The 17,775-nt window shown below is 42.4% G+C and overlaps 1 protein-coding gene and 1 non-coding gene across 2 annotated transcripts; both read left to right on the top strand.

Annotated features, from left to right (window-relative positions):
* The first annotated feature begins 3,139 nt into the window (after positions 1-3,139).
* Positions 3,140-4,298, top strand: LOC125590391. Its single transcript, XM_048763949.1, has 3 exons — positions 3,140-3,393; positions 3,469-3,553; positions 3,642-4,298. Exons 1-3 carry the CDS (start codon positions 3,140-3,142, stop codon positions 4,296-4,298), a joined length of 996 nt encoding a protein of 331 aa, XP_048619906.1.
* A 13,127-nt stretch (positions 4,299-17,425) lies between these two features.
* On the top strand, positions 17,426-17,532 carry LOC125590839. The gene has a single exon (XR_007326841.1). It is a non-coding gene; the product is annotated as a small nucleolar RNA R71 (small nucleolar RNA).
* The last annotated feature ends 243 nt before the right edge of the window (positions 17,533-17,775 follow it).

Genomic DNA, 17,775 nt, shown 5'->3' with positions numbered 1-17,775 from the left:
GATGTTCAGGATTCGGAAGCATCTGAATCTGTTCCTCCGACGATGTGGAACTCTTTGATACGGCTGTCGGTTAGTTAACAGTCCTGAGTGTACTGCGCATGTTGGGAAATGAATATCTAGCTGTGGAGAAACGGCTCCCTTTGGCTTTGATCGCGTTGGTTGATGGTGTTCTCTGCCCCAGTAACAAAGATCTTAAACTAACGCCCAGGTACGTTGAGATGCTGTCAGACGTTGAGAGCTTTTTAGCGTATCCGTGGGGTCGAGAGTCGTTCTCGACGACCGTCCCGCGTTTCCTGCCTCCCCTTGTTGTCGCACCAGGTGAGAACCCACTGCAAGTGATGCGTGATCGGCTATCGCAAAAGACAACAGTTTGCTATGGGTTTCCACTTGCTCTGCAGTTGTTCGTATTTGATGTTGTGCCTCTGCTCATGGAGAAAATTCCTGACGCAGGGAACACCGCCACTTTCATTGATTCCCCCGGAGCTTGCTCTTCGCCGTCCACTATTCTCACAGTCAACGAAATAGTTGCTGTCGAGGAAGACCCAGACTTAAGTTAGTTTTCCCTTTGTTTTTAATACAGCGGATGCAAAAATACAGTGAAGTTAAACGGTTACGGCTTTTGTGGTTAACGTGTCTTCCATTGCTTTTTGCCTGGCTGCAGCTCTCTGTCCACTTCACCGTGATTTCTGATGAGGAACGGCTGCTGTTGGTGGACCAGAATGAAGATAGGCAAGTTACTTCTTTGGTGCAGAAGTTGCTTTGTGGGGAAACATTCAAACCTGAGGACTTTCCAGGTGGTGACCAGTCGTTTTCCCCCAAGTTTAAGGTTCCAGACGCTGCCCAGGGGGAGGGAGCTTGTCCCACTCCCGTTCGCCAGATAAATTTGCGACCGCGTAATACAGCGCCCATTGAAGTTGAAGATATTTCTTCTTCTGGAAACAGCGGAGAAGAGAATCGTCAATGCTCAGAGAGGTGTACGCATGAAAATTTAAAACATTGGATATCCCAGCGGTTTGAGGGGATGGAGAACAATATTGAAGAGTTGCGGACACTGATTTGCAAGAGTTTGGGTCTGCCCGAGGGGAGCAAACGCAACGCTAGGAAGAGGAAAGCGATGGATGATCCGCAGGTGCGACGCACTCCGTCTCCTGATGATAGTATTGTGGGTGAAACCGAGGGGCGAAACAGGAAGGGGAAAAAAAGGAAAACGGTTGGCACTCGGCATGTTGGGAAAAAAACGTTGCCTCGGCGTCGATCTGGAGGTGGAAAGGAGGTGACAAAGGTTGTACGCCGAAGTTATTTTTTCGCATAATATACAAATTCGTGGTCATTTACTGTCCTGACACCTTTGCCGTTTTCCAGGAAGTGAGCAGGAAGAACCCACCCTCATCAGAGAGAGAAAGTGGTCACCAGAATGATGATGATCATGCAAAAGAAAACGAGTCTGACAATGCACGTTTTCTACCATCCGGCGGAAACAAAGGTGATCAGGTAATGTGATAGATAGTTTTATTGTTGTGTTATTGCTTAGAGTTCTAACCCAACGCTGGGGGGGATGGTCAGCAGCAAGAAACACAATCGAATGCCCTCGTCCTGTTTGGAGATGTATTAGATGTTGAGCCTGAGTCCTATATGTTACCAGCAGAGGTTCGTTTGCATCTTAATTAGTTGTGTAGTGTTTGGCTAAGTAGTGGTAATAACAATAGTTGTGAATATTTACGGATTCCTTCTACCTTCCAGCATGCAGTAACCTCCCCGGGGGCTTGGCAGAAAAGAAACCCAACGTACCGGTATGAGCAAGGCTCCCCAATCGCATGGGAGAAAACAAAGCCGAACTGTTACAGTTCGGTTGGTAGTGTACGCTCCTTTCATCCTTCATGGGATGGAAACCCCTCCTCGAAATCTAAGGTTGCATCCACCGGAATTGAAACGTGTCCGCTACTGATTATATCATAGACAGTAGTTATATCTGTCACATTAAGTTTGGTCTGTTATTGTTGTACATTACTTGAAGAGCGTTATTAACGGATCTGATGCAGGAAAGAAGTGCTCCAGAAGGTGGGGAGGGCCATCAAAAATTGGTAGGTGCTCTACCGGTGGGCTATGAGTCCGGTCAAACATCAAATCAGAATGATGGAGAGGGGCTTGAACAAGTCTCTGCTCCTATGGGGTTTGTTGAGGCACTTGTGAAGGAGATCAACTCTGAAATCCCTGGGCGGACGAGGTAGTTATATCTTAGGCAATGGTTTAGGTCTGTTGTTGTTCGACAATTCTCAATTACCGCGTAATTAACTGATTTGAAATTGCAGGAAATAAGGGCAACGAGGGGTGGGGAGGGTGCACAGCCAAAAGAAAACGAGTCGGTAGCTGCCCGCATGACACCAACGGCCGGGATTGACTTTGCGCAGGTGATGTGCATTTTATTATTGGTGTACACATTCACATTTTATTTTGGGTGTACACCTGTTGACATAGGTTACTGACTCCATCTAGAAAACGGGTGCCGACAACGGTGGTGAGTCCGGTCAAACATCAAATCAGAATGATGGAGAGAGGCTTGAACAAGTCTCTGCTCCTATGGGGTTTGTTGAGGCACTTGTGAAGGAGATCAACTCTGAAATCCCGGGGGCGGACGAGGTAGTTATATCTTAGGCAATGGTTTAGGTCTGTTGTTGTTCGACAATTCTCAGAGAGCGTAATTAACTGATTTGAAATTTCAGGAAATAAGGGCAACGAGGGGTGGGGAGGGTGCACAGCCAAAAGAAAACAAGTCTGTGGCTGCCCGCATGACACCAACGGCGGGGATTGGCTTTGCGCAGGTCGTGTGCATTTTATTATTGGTGTACACATGTACATTTTATTTTTGGTGTACACCTGTTGACATAGGTTACTGACTCCATCTAGAAAACGGGTGGCGACAACGATGGTGAGTTCGTTGAGGAGGATCCTGACGGTGGTGAAGAAGCGAGGACGGCAGACAAACAGCCCCAATCTGTTGACTCCGTTGAAACATCTAATATGGAGTTTCCAAAGCCTGTGGAGGCGGTTGGAAAAGTTGCTCCTCCCAAGGTGGGTGGTGAGGCAAGTGTTAAGGAGATCAACGCTGAATTACAGGGGACGGGGCAGTTGTAAAGATGACATGTCCACTGATAGCCAGATACAAGAGAACCCACATGATCTGTGTGGTGAAACGGATGCGGACTCTGAAGATGTGGGAAGTGGTGGTAAACGGCATCACATGAGATCCAGCAAGATTTCTGGAGTGTACACGCCTGACCAAAGGGTGAAAAAGTTGTTTAAGAGCGAGGAGAAGGTTGAGTATAAGCCCATTGCCAAAACGAATCGAACACAGTTTAAGAAGTTTGCCAAAATTTTGAGGGAAAACCCCGAGCAGTAAGTTTCTAACTCTTTTTAAGGTTATATACATACACTCGTGCATAAGTTCCTGATTGTTGGTTAAATTTGCAGGATGTGGGATATCGCTACCGGTCACTCTGTGTGTAATCACTTCTTCCTTGAAATTGCTGAACCGGGGAAATGGATGTCTGACGAGGTACTATTAAGCTCTGCATCGTCGTCACATTATACCTTTGACAGTCACCTTATGTAACTAATATTTGTTACATATTTTTTTGGGACAGCACATGCATGTGATTATGAACATGTTGTGGAGGCGTCGCGGGATTTATCTACAGAAGGAGAGGATGGTGATCTTGGATCAGTACTTTATAAAAACCATTCAGTCAAACTGGAGTGCCTTTAGCGCAGACAATGATAAGCTGCAGTTCGAATGGGGGAAAAACGTAGCACAGTATGTGACAGGAAAGAGCAAGGGGCAGAAAATGAAGTTGGGACTTGGCCGCGATGTCGACACCGTGTACACCCCGATGAATTGGGGTGGAGATCACTGGGTTGGTCTCTGCATTAAGCTGACTGAAGGTCATGTGACGGTATTTGATTCCTATGTTCCTCATACTGAGATCGAGGTTGCGGAAGGACATATGTGTTCGGTTGTACAGTCGTTGCCTTATATATTAGAAAAATATGCGGGGCATAAATGCTATAAGGTGAAGGAAGGTCTTCGAATTTACTCTTGGAGCCGCGCAGAAGGCATTTATCACAACAAAAGGGGTGGCGACTGTGGGCCATGTGCTGCCAAGTTCATAGAGATGCATGCTGCCGGCTTAACGGAGGAAATGAGTCGGATTACCGACAAAGATGTTGACAGATTTCGAGAGCAGTATGCAATGGACTGCTATGAAGAATTCGTGGGCGATGCTAAAGTAAACAATGAGTAAACTTGAAGTTGTTTTCTTTGTCAGAATGTTGTTCGAACCCAATGGTACTTATGTTTGTGTGAACAAAATGGAACTTAATGGTATATTTATGGTGTGTTTGTGTGATTATGCGTTTATGATCATCGAGAAACAAAAATGTTTATCGGTATTGACTTTGGTATTTCTAGATATGTACACCTGAGTTAAAACGCTGCACACCAACTACATGTGTTGACTTTGGTAGACCTTGTAACCCTCGTACACCGTTGTTGTAATGTTGTTGTAACTACGTGAAGGTATACATCATTGAACAACATGATTGCGAATGTTATTGTGTTATAATTAGAACTATTTGTGATGTTTGATTGTATTATATAAAGTCACATCATTGAACAAAATTAACTACATGTATTGCCGGTGGTAGACCTTGTAACGTTTGGTGTACAATATAAAATGAAACGTTTTGTTTGGTCTTTAAAAATCGTACAGCATTGGCGTAATGATGCACACCAAATCTGACATTTCACATCAACCATATGTATTGATTTTCTTAGACCTTGTAACGGTTGTTGTATTATATTATGTAAAACGCATTTTTTGGTTTATAAATCGTCTACACCGTTGTTTTAATGTTGTACACCGAGTCTTATCTTTTCATGATAATTGTATGAGTAAAGAAACGATAAACCGATGTTGGAGTTTGTCTCCTAGCTTTGATGGTATACGTCACTTTCCAAAATAACAGCTAATGTTATACTCGACAACGGAATTAGAACAATGCTTAATGTGGTAAATGCATTACAACAAATAATAATTACTGCCAACTGTCGAAGGGCGGAAAACTCATGGCGCAACGAAAATCCCGGAGGAAAAGACCAACCTCTTTTATCCAGAAGCATCGGTTACACATGTCTTCAGTCTTGCTTAACTCCATCTGCCACAGATCCCAATCGAAATCCAACGTAGGTGCACAGGGGCAATTATAAAACAAAGGTCGATCTGTTGACATGAACATGAACTTCTTTGCTAAGAACCCCTCGTTAACGACCGGCACCCACGGGGCATCATCCATTCTAACAAGCCATCCAATTGTACCAACTGCTTCTCTAGTAAAACTAGCGAAGTATTCCTCATCATCCCAGTAGAGTTTGCGAGTCATTGCATAGGTATACAACGCTCGTTCGTATCCAGCATCCGCTGCTCTCTTCATCAAAGCAAGACCTTCTTCGTGGTGTTGTAGGGAGTAGAAATACTCAACACCCTTGATGTAAAGAGTACTTGGGTTTCCGACATCGTAGCATCTTCTCAACAACGTATCACGCAAGCCTGTCCACCAAGGGTATTTATACAGATCAAACGAAGAATAGACGTCAGGTGTGTCTGCCAGCGCACGCATTGACTTACAAGTAGATCTGAATCTATACAGAGCTTGAGTCTATACAGAGCTTGAAAGGAATTTTTTGCAACGCAGGAGACAATCAATTGTTGGATTTCTGAAGGGAGATCTAGAAAAGTCATCTCTACCATTATAGCCAGATTGTGTTTTCAGCGGTGTGCAAATGATGTCCAAAATTCAGTAATTATAGTGAGCGGACGGCGGCAAGCGAAGGGTTGTCTATTTACGATGGTCACGCCCGTTTAAGTTATTATATCGAGGAGACGCATTGAACCTATACCGAGATAAACGAAATAATGGATTTTTTATTGACCCTTTAAAAATGATTTGACAGTGTTAGGTTTCAAATGTAGGTGGGACAATAAATTCTCGTATTAACCTCACACGTTTTCTCTACAAACCTGTCTATTAAATTACTATAATCCCTCTCATACCAACCATAAAACATACCAGAAAAACACTCCAACAAGTGACCCCAACAGTATGGAAGCTCACGTACTCCCAAATCTTCCCAAGGAAATTGTGTGCAAAATCATTGAGCTTGTCGGAGAGGAATCATTTTACAATCTTGGCCCTTTTCTGCGGGCTGGAAAACGCGGTTACGCCCTCGCACACGAGCCCTCAGTCTTGAAGAAGTGCGATGTTAGTGAAATGGAGGACGGGTTCGTCACATGTCAAATACGCCAAGATTGTCAGTTCCGGGAGTTTCATCTCAAATGTGTCAGTGCTGGCAACAGAAAGGCAATCTACTATGAAGGTCTCCTTACAGCACCGAGCATAGGACTTAAGGAGAGTATTAAAATATTAGAACCAAATGTCCCAATGCATGGATTCTCAACCCTAGCTGTCGCCATATTCAATGTTTGTCTTGGCAACGACAAGGAAGCGAGCAAAGTGTTTCAGCTGTTCGCAGCATATCACCATGACCTTCGATCGGATGATACTTGTGAAATGGGAGAATCCATAGAGAACCAATTGAAAGCCTTTGGAGCGGAAGACCTGAACTGCAACAAATATGGGGAATCTTTCAAGTTCCCGGATGATGGCGTTATCAAGACACCCAGGTGCGTGTATGGCCATGATTACGCAGACAACTTAGAAGGTGATTGCAAAAACTGCAGGCTATTTTGGATTTGCGTCAACATTGCAAACATCCTTTAAATATTATTGACAGGGAAATCTCTCTGGTTTTCTCCTATGTCATTTATGTTTTAACATCTGCTGTTTCCTCCCAAATGTAGTTCCTCGATCCCAATACTACATATAATTTCTGTTGGAACAATACCTTTGCAAATTTAAAAAACTAATTCATAACTAATTCATAGGTTATAACACGTTTACAGCAGATGTTGAGATACCAAAATACAAGCTTGCAGGACAAATTAAACATCTCTTCACATATTTAGAAACCCGTTAATGATGTCTTCCTCTATTTCTGCATTTTTGCCCAAATCACTCTGGAGGTGCGAGATGGTCTTCTTCAATTCCATGATAGTCCGCTTTTGTTCAGAAATTTCGTCTCTAGCTTCAATCAGAGCTTGCTTTTGCCATCCGAAAGGTTCTTCCTCATCGATCCATTGGAAGAACCCACAATCAAGTGGACTCTACAAGATAAACGAAATGAAAACCCCTTCGATAAATAACAACACAATACTACTATTCTACCTTCCAGCGTTCACACCCGTAGAACCTCCGACCAGGATTTTTGTCTGTCCAAGATTTACATTTCTTCGCCGACAACGCACAGAAACAACGCACATCGGTTTCATTACCCTTTCCCTTTCCCTTATAGCTCGATCTGCCACCGAATTCCATATCTCTTCCCAGTTGGAGAACAATAATGAACACCAAAAAAGGACTGAAATCGAATTGGAGAAAAGAATTTTGGGAAAAAATGTAAATGGGTCGGGTTTAGGGTTTGGACTGGGCCGGACTTTTGGGCAACCCGGACCGAAATTTGAATTTACTTTAATTTAAATTTTGAAACAAAGTGCACAGTAACAAGCACTTTCTCCAAGTTCGACCTAATAATATCCCCCTTTCTCCTTTCTCCAACTTCGACCTAATAACATCTCCCTTTCTCCTTTACCAGCAAAATTCCCTTGATGTCGACTTCCAGCAGCTCCGATGGTGCCTCGTATGTGGACATGCTTTACGCTATGAACGACTCCAACTTTGGAATCCCGGATCGTTGTCCTTGCGGAAGCGCAATTATCATTCAGATCTCTACAGAAGCGGCAGCCATTCCGAAGAAATACTTTGTATGCAAAGATTTCAAGGTGAGTTGCAATCTTTTATGTAATTGTTGGCTTTGCTTCCAAAGATTTAAAGGTAAGTTGTAATCCTATTCCCCAGAATGACGGGTTGTACAGAAAGCAAGAATGGACCACCGCTATCGAAGACGAAACCCGACGTTTGAAGAAAACAGTTGACGACCACGAATCCAGGATACGTAGCTTAGGTCGTGTTGAATATCGGATCGATCGAATTGACGAAGATGCCCAAAAAACCAACGGTGAGATTGCAAACCTTGGTTATCAGTTCCACGAGATGGAGAAAGTCTTGAAGAAAAACACTGAGGAGATTGCATTACTCAAGGAAATTATTGAGAAACTTTAATATAATATATTGTTGCATCTATTTTGTAGTATCTATTCCGGCAGACATATGGTGTGCAACTTTTATATATGGTGTGCAAGTTTTTTATTGACGTAATTGTATCCAACGTTTCAATTGACATAATAGTATCCTACATTTCAATTGACAAAATAGTATTCTCTTCGAAAGATTAGAAATATTTGTTGGTGTGCAACAATTTAACAACGGTGTACGTAGGATAGAGTAGTGTGCATGAAGATTACCACCATCCAACAAGTCTTAACGCCACGTTTCAAAGTTTGGATGACCGGTGGATGCCTTGAAGTCGCGTAGAAAAAGACCAACCTCTTTTATCCAGAAGCACCGGTTACACATGTCTTCAGCCTTCCTATTGTCGATGTCCCATAATGCCCAATGTCCCTCCAACAGAGGAGAACAAGGACAGCTGTAAAATATCGGTGCGACTGTTGATATAAAGACGTGCCTCCTTATGTGGAAGTAGTCGTTATGGTCCCAATTCCACAATCCAGCCGAGGATCTTACCAGCAGTCCGATCTTAGCGACGTAGTCTCTTGAAAATCCCCTGAAGTGGTCGCCATCATCATCCCATAATTTGCTTGTCATGGCGTAGGTATACGAGGCTCGCTCGAATCCAGCATCGGCTGCTCTCTTCATCAAATCAAGACCCTCAACGTACATATTTCGCCTGTAAAAATACTCAACGCCCTTGATGTAAAGTGTACTTGGGTTTCCCTGGGCATAGCATCTTCTCAATAGGTAACGGAGCCTAAACCCGTTAAGTCTCCACGGGTATTTAAACAAATCGAACGAAGCGTAAACGTCTTCATCGTCTGCCAACGAACGCATAGCCTTGCAAGTAGCGCGGAGTCTGAAAAGATCTTCGAAGGAGTTATGTGCCACGAGTTTAACGACTAACCCCTGGACCTCAGGGGGGAGGCTGAGTATAGGGAATTGATCCATTTTTAGGAGATTTCAGTTTATACGTCACGACAAGAATGTGTCACCGGTTCCAAAAATCGAATAGGGTCAACCCAATTTATAAGCGAGGTTTGCATAACAAACAGAGATGAAATGATGTGACTAGCGAAGGAGTATCATAGGGACGAAACGAAATGATGCAAGATAAAAATACTTAACCGTTTAACGGGTATGAGGACAGTTAACCGTTTAACGGGTATGACAATTGTTTACACCAACTTTCGTTCTTCGATACCACTTACATTGGGCCGAATGATGCATCGGTCTTACAACAGAAAAGTACAGATACATTATTATGGACTAAAACTGTGTTCCGTTTGACTTTCGTATTAAATTCTATCCATGTATACCACGTACTATAAATAACTAAACGTGTACAACTTATTCTAAAGGGTGTACAACTCATTGTGTAGCTAAATTGCAGACACTATGTTTTTTTGTTTATATATTATATTTATTCCAGTATATGGTTAATTTTGATAGAGGTACGTTATGATCGGATATTGGCGGCAGGTGTACGGGTTTATGATTGAAATCTATGCAGGTATACCCATCTCGGTAATATGCTTAATTATGATTGATTTTAAAATCTTTAGTTAATTATGTTTTCTTATAAAATCTATGCAGGCATACCCATCTCGGTAATATGTAATACATAAATTTAGTTCATATTATCATAGGTGTACATTTTTTTGTTGTTAAAGTGTAGAACATATTGTAGCACACATATAAATCTAATATATAAATTAAGTTGATATAAATCTAATACATATAAATTTATTGCCATATTTCTGATCACTTGGATTCTCGACTTGACTCGGACTCGCTCCTGTGATGTTCCTCAAGGTACTCCTTATAGTCTTCAAGATCAACCTTACTATCGGATTCCTCATCGCTCCCTCCGACCCCCTGCGGAACAGACCCGTCACTGTCGTTAAAAGCATCATTGTCATCCGCCTGGCCGGGATCTTCTTCCTCTCCGTCTAAGTTCTGAAGGAAATCTTCTCCGGTTCGGGCTTTCTTCTTCGTCCGGTTCCCCGATTCGTCAGATTCGGTTGTAGAGAAATCAGTATCACCCGACGTCTCACATTCTCCGCTTCGGGATTTCTCTTTCGACCGGTTCCCTGATTCATCAGATTCATCACCCTCTTCAACATCTAAAGCTGCCTGCATTATGTCGTCAATGGTTGAGAACACGTGAACCCCAAGCTCTGCCCGTATCTCCTCGCGTAAACCATCTCGATACATCATTACCAAGGTCTCCTGTTGGTGTATTTCAAGGAGTCCGGATTTTAGGAACAATGTATTGTATTCTCTAACTGTAGAATCTCCTTGCTTCATTTTAAGGTTGTGTGTTCATAAACAACTGAACCATTCGTTCTATTTATATGTTTGTGGGAAATAAGTTAAACATAGTTAGGCACCGTTTCGTGTTATACAACCGTTGTATATTGGATCCCACATACATTACAAATCACCCACCGTAAATGACACAATTGTTCCGGTAAACGACCCCACATACATTACAAAAGATATTATATAACATTACATCAAATTGAAGATAAGATTCGATCAGCGACCCCTCATCAGTAAATTCTTAAGCTCTTGGATATCCTTACGCGTTTCCTCAACCTCAAATTGCAGCCTACGGTGGAGCGAGACCTCCTCGCGAAATTTACTTTTCATCACATCAACCTCTTCCTCGATTGCGTCATGGCAGGCACGTCGGATGTGCAAACTATCGTCCTAGAAAGAAAATAATATTTATGTGATTGATTACCATTTAATAATTTCGAACTATTGATTAACGTAACAACCATTCTAACCTCAAAAACTTTGCATACATAGTAGTTTCTTCCTCTCTCGTCAGTTTCGACCGTTATAGTACCACCGCACGTACATTTCTTAGGAATGCAGCAGTTGGCATACATGCAAGGAAAGAGCCAGTCAGCATCCCGTTTCTGTTGCTTCATCTCCGCATAGTAAGGATCTGCCATATCCGTCATTTTACCAATCGGTCATTTAGTTTGTGGATATTTAAAATATTTTGAGAAAGTTGCGAGTAGAGTGCGAGGGAGGCACAGCTCCTTAAATAGGAATTAATTCTAACCATTATAATCTGTTCCAACCCGTATACAACGGCTATATTCGTTTAAAATGACTAACAACGGCTATATTGACAAGTATATTGACTTTTACAATTTAGTTACAACGCAATCTTTCCAATGAAAATACATTTAATCATTATATACTCTAAAAATCTTACTTTCCATTTATCATTGTGCACCGGTGCTTTAATCAACCCCGGTTGCTGAATTAAGTTTTGGGCCTAACTTAATTTGGGAGTTAAACACGTATGGCCCAAAGATTATGTTTTCGTTGCGTTGGTGGTCCCTTCATCCACCTTTTTCATTAATGAGGAAGACAGACCGACTTGACGGGTGCGCTGCTCGAAATCCACTATATCCTCTCGGAAACTGTATTTGTTTCTCCTTCCTACTCATCTTCTAGATCCAATTTGAGAAAAAAAATTGAAACCCTAAAAATGTCGACTTCGTTATCTGCCTCCACCCATCGCAGCCGTCGTGAATAGAGCACCACAAGTTCAGATTACCGCTCAAGTTCCTCACCTGAGCCGGCCGAGGAAGAACCTCGTTTCATGACATTTGAAGCGCGGCTACAAGCCAGTCGGATGTTCTTTATCGCCGGCCCACCCATGCCAAACCCATGGTCTAATCGTCATTTAACTGAAGTAAGCTTCCGTAAGTATCAACAACTTTGCTTACGAGGGTTTTTAGTCCAGGGGATGTTAGTGTTAGATGATCCGGGATTTCCTGAGGCTCGCTCAGTAGTATAAAATGTTGGGTGGATGTACATTGTTTTGCATGTGCGGCCTTTCTGTCCAAGGGTGGATAGAGAATGCATCTCTAACCTATACGGTTCGGACGCGGGCGTTTATATCAGGGGATGCCGTTTCGATTTCGACCCCGTTGTGATTAATCAACTATTTATGACTCCAATTGTGGAACAACCTCACACATGGGAGGATGGTGATCTGTCGCAGGCAATTGCGTTCCTAACCGGTGGTCGCTGTACTCACTGGGAGCCTTTCTCCCTAACACAGCTCCTCCCACAGTATCTTTGCCTCTACAAACTGTGTGAGTTAAACTGGCTACCTGGATTCCATGTAGATGCAATGCTAAAAAAGCGTCTTCGTTTTCTCTTTGCGTTTGTTAGAGAAAAGCCGATAGACTTTGGTCGACTGGCTTATGACCAGATCATCGAAATGTCTCGTCAGTCTGATGCGGACAAGAAAATTGTTCTCCCCAACTTGATCTACCAGACTCTCAATCTTCAAAGGGACATTTTGGCTCTTCCAGGTGATGAACTGATATTAAGAGTTTTCAAGGCTCCTAAGACAAATGATGTAGCATAAAAGATTGCCGAACCAGTTCTGAGGGATATCAAAGCACTGAGAATGCAAGTACTCACTTAATCTAAGTGCAACCAATGATTTAGATGGGTTTTAAACTACTACTAATACTAGAAGACAATAACATAATGATACTCTTTTGACTAAGGGAAAAGAGAACTCATGGGCATAGGGATTAGACCTTGGGTGATCAAGTATCGAACTAAGGATGGCAAATGATCAATCAAACTATCAACCTTAAGCCTAGACACAATTCTAAGCAAACTCTATGTCTAGATGAATGCTCATTTGCTAACATATCTCAAACATCAAATGTCTCTGGTTGAATAATATGAAAGCAATCATTACTAACAAGTCTATTAGCTATCTTAGCATCTTTAACAACAAATGTCTTTGGCAAAGTATACTAAAAGCCTAGGAGAGTTGTCTCAGGCATTTCATCAAACACCTTTTGGGTGGAAAATGTCTATTGATCAACTTTTGAGTGGCCAACTCAGAAGATGCATTATGAATACTCTACTAGCAAGGAACAAGAATGATCTACACTAAAACATCCTAGAACTAACCTAATCACCCTTAATCTCCCAAACCCATGAATTCAAAAGGTGATTACTCACTAATCTCCATGATTCCTCTTAAACCCATATTGGATTTCAGACTAATCATGTAGAGAAATAGATAAGAAATCAACAATAACACAAGAACATAACAATCAAAATCCAAGAGATGAACTTCTCAAGAGAGTTTTTGTGTATTTCTCAATAGATCAAAAGATAATCTGTCTGGTGGCTACAAAAGGTGTTTAAAACATAGGTTTTTCCAAGTGCAAAACGTCCAAAATAAATTGCAAAAAGGTCCTTGGGAAATCATGATTTTTGGCAGCAAAGTAACGCGGAGCGACTTGCAGGTGTCGCTCCGGAAAGTCGCTCCAAGGCCGATTTTTGGTGTCTCCGGGTGAGAGGTCGCGAGCGACTTTAGTGTGTCGCTCCATCGGGTCGCTCTGGATCGGGAGCGACCTTGGTAGGTCGCTCTGAGAGGTCGCTCCAGGGTCATCTAAGACGGTTCGGAGTAACGAGAACGCGAGCGACTTCATGGCGTCGCTTTAGGAAGATCGCTCTGAGAGGTGGGACACAGCGACTTCGTGATGTCACTCCGGGAGGTCGCTCCCATGCTCTGCTCGTTTAATGATCACCTATTTCACCTCCTTTGAGCTCCAAATGCATCCAAATGTCCCCAAGAACTCCATGTGGCACTCCAGTACCTAATAGAGACTCATGTATGCAAAATGCAACCTAAACATGTCTAAATCCTAATCTCTATGATGAAAATGTTTATGAATGAATGGATAAAACAATGAAAATATGCAAGATATCAACTCCCCCAAACTTGTTCTTTTACTTGTCCACAAGTGAACTTTCTAGAACTCACAGGGAGAAAGGTTTGAAGATGGGAGCTCTTAGCCAAAAGAAACACAACTAGCACTCAATTCAACATCTAATCCAACATGAGCACACTCTCTTATTACACTCTAGCTTCTCTAGGCCTATCTCAACTCTTTTTGCCCTTACATTCATCATCAAGCATCCACACATTCAAATCAACCAACTCTCACATTCATTAAGCACAAAACATCAGGTGGATTCTTGCAAATGGTCAATTGGTCTAAATCATTTGGTTGGGTAGGGGAAGACTTTTATTTAAGAGAGTCAAGAGGTTCAAGATATATGATCTTTAAGGTGGTTTACTCTCGAAACAAGTAGCCTTGACATTGCACATAATATATCTAAGAAAGGGACCAACTCATGCATACAATGCTCAATCTCCATTGTTCTACCCTTTTCCCAAACATACAAATCACACAATCATTTCCCAATGTCAAAACCAACTCACACCTCTCACCAAAAGATCCTAAGAACATCAACTCTTTCTCTTTGAAATCTACAAGGGATTTTTCACAACCTCAAAACATTTCTTAGCTCCTAACAACTTTGCTAGGTCCCTTTTTTTTTTTTTTTTTTTTTTAAATATATATATATATTTTTTTTTTTTAATTTTTTTTTTTTTTTTTTTTAGATTGGGGCCAAGACTTTTCATAACTTGAGCTAGAGGTTTTTCTACCTATCCCAATAAGACAATTCACTTAAACACAAAGAGTCATTTCTTTTCCTTTTTCATTGCTCCCAAATCATAATCACAACACTCACCCCCCACCTATAGCTAGACAATAGAATGCCCAATCTAGCAAGAATGAAGATCAAGCATTGTCGTTCCCGATACTCTCAACATTATGCACATGTAAGACTTTCTGGAGAAGTCCTCACTCATCAAACAATGAAAGCTTAAAAGGAGGGAAGGGTTTCAGGAGTGGTCTACCACTAGAGTTTGTCAAAATAAGATTGGCATAAAGGATGTGACAACTCAAGTGTGTATAGCCATGACTCAGTACACAAGGGACCATGAGCAAGAAGCATTAAGTTCATTCAGTTCAAATAGGGTTTGTAGTTGGCTTCAAAGACTGAGTTTCAGCAATCAACAAGTTTCAGAAAGAGTTTTCAAGGATCGAAACATACAAGTCTTTTTGAGAGGTTCAAAAGCTACTCAGGTGCAACGTAGTGTTCTTTACAAGGCGTTTAAAATCATCGCTCCCAATACAAGTGAATGCAACCTATATGCTCTAGACTCTCCTAGAAATGCAAATGATGCTAACTAAATGAATTTTTTTTTTTTATATATGCAAATAGGTATGCAATGCATGACTCAATGAAACAACATCAAAGCAAACATGATCAAATACTTGGTACCTCCCCCAAACTTAAATGACACAGTCTCTGTGTTGTCAAGTAGAGAGAGATACCCAAAAGAGAAAGCTAATATGCAAAAATGAAATGGTATATACAAGGGAAAGTAGTGGGTTACCTTCTATGGAGAATGAGTAGAGGGAGATGCCCCCTCCTCGTCGTCCTCAGGTGGTAACTCTTCAAGGTGCTCATCAGTAAGAGTGCCCATCTCTTCAATGTAGAAGGCTTGCCCGAACACAGTTGGTTTCTTCATTTTCTCCTTGATGTCAAAGTGTAGAACATGCCCTTTACCCAAATGGAGATCAATCGTGCCCTCTTTCACCTTAACAATTTCTCCTGCTGTAGCTAAGAATGGCCTTCCAAGAATCAATGGGTCTTGAGCCTCCTCACCCATCTCAAGCACCACAAAATCTGTAGGTATCTCATATTTTCCAATCTTCACAGGTAGGTCCTCTAAGATGCCCACAGGGTACTTCACTGAACGATCAGCTAACACCAAGAGAGTTTACACTTCTTGTACTGAGTGAATCCAAGCTTCTTTGCAACAGACAAAGGCATCACGCTGACACTAGCTCCCAAATCGCAGAGACATTTCTCAAATATCATAGGTCCAAGAGCACAAGGTAGTGTGAAGCATCCTGGATCCTCTAACTTCTCTGGAACATCAAGCCTTTGGATGATGGCACTGCACTCATGGGTAAGAATCATCATGCTTTCCATTTCCTTTTTCTTTGCAGCTACAACATCTTTCAGGAACTTGTTGTATTGAGGAATCAACATGAAAGCATCGATGATGGGCATTGCAACCTGAGCTTCACTCATTTGCTTGTCAAACAAAGCCTTGTACTTCTCTAGCAGCTGCCTCTTGAATCTACCAGGGAATGGTAGTTTGGGTTCATAGGGAGGAGGAACAAAAGAATTCTCACTTGCTGGAGCAAGAACTTCACCATCTTTCACTGTTTTCTTCTCTTCCCCAACCTTTCCTTTACCCTTGGCTTCCACAATCTTCTCCAAGATTTCATCATTGATTTTCTCATCAACAATCACCACTTCATCATCTAAGTTGATGGCCACCTCCTCACCTACTTTCTCAGCATCCTTGGTGAGGGTTGTAGGAGGTAACTGCTTACCACTCCTGAGGGTGATAGCTTTGGCCTCCTTGGGGTTTTGGTCAGATTTTCCAGGTAGGGATCCTTGCTGGCGAGTCTGGTGAGTGTTCATGGAAGCAAACTGATTCTCTAAATTCTTGACTGTAGAAGCAAGATGTGAGAACTTGTTGTTGAGCTCATTGTAGCTCCCATCAATCTTGGAATGAAGGTTCTTCAACTCATAACCAACATGCTTCTCACTTCTAGTCTGAGACTCCAAGATTTGTTTCAGCAGGGTGTCAGTGCTGCTCTCTTGAGGAGCAGAGGAACCAGATGAGGGGTTTTGCGGAGGTTGATAGCTGCCTTGCTGGTTGTGTCGAGGCGGATAACCACTCTGTTGGTTGTTGGGATAGGATTTCTGTTGGTAGTTGTTGTACTGAAAGTTGGGCTCTTTTTTGTACCAGCTACCATTGTTGTTGATGAAACACAGCTCTTCCTGACCTTCCAAACCCTCAACCTCATGGACAACAGGTGGATCGTCCTGCTTGGAGTTACCAACAAACTTCAGCTGCTCTTGTGTGGCTTTATCAGCAAGGAGGATGTCTATCTTATCCTGTAGAGCTTTCAACTCCTTCCTCGTCTGCTTATCATCTGTTCGACTGCTTCTGTCGTGGTCTCCACTGTAGACTGCATCACTCTTTACCATGTTGTCAACCAGCTCCTCTGCATCTTCCTCAGTTCTCCCCAAGAAGAACCCATTGCTAGCTGTATCCAGTCTGGCCCTGTACTTAGGAAGAGCGCCACGGTAGAATGTGCTCAGCAAGCTCTCCTTAGAGAAACCATGGTGTGGGCATTGAGCTTGGTAGCCCTTGAATTTCTTCCAGGCTTCACTGAATCCTTCCAAGTTCTTCTGTTGGAAACTGGAGATCTCATTTCTCAGCTTAGTAGTTCTTGAGGATGAGAAGAATTTCTCCAAGAATGCTCTCTTGCAGTCATCCCAAGTGGTGATAGAATCGCTGGGTAGAGACTTCTCCCACTGACGTGCCTTATCCCCCAAAGAGAAAGGGAATAACTTCAGCTTTAAGGCATCCTCTGACACACCATTGGTTTTTGACAACCCACAGTAGCTGTCGAACCTGTCCAAGTGGTCAAATGGGTCCTCTAGAGCTAAGCCATGATACTTGTT

The sequence above is a fragment of the Brassica napus genome, chromosome C7 (assembly GCF_020379485.1).
Source record: "Brassica napus cultivar Da-Ae chromosome C7, Da-Ae, whole genome shotgun sequence".
In the NCBI taxonomy this organism is placed as follows: Eukaryota; Viridiplantae; Streptophyta; class Magnoliopsida; order Brassicales; family Brassicaceae; genus Brassica; species Brassica napus.
The sequence above is the reverse complement of the archived record's forward strand: the minus strand, read 5'-3'. Positions and strand labels throughout refer to the sequence as shown.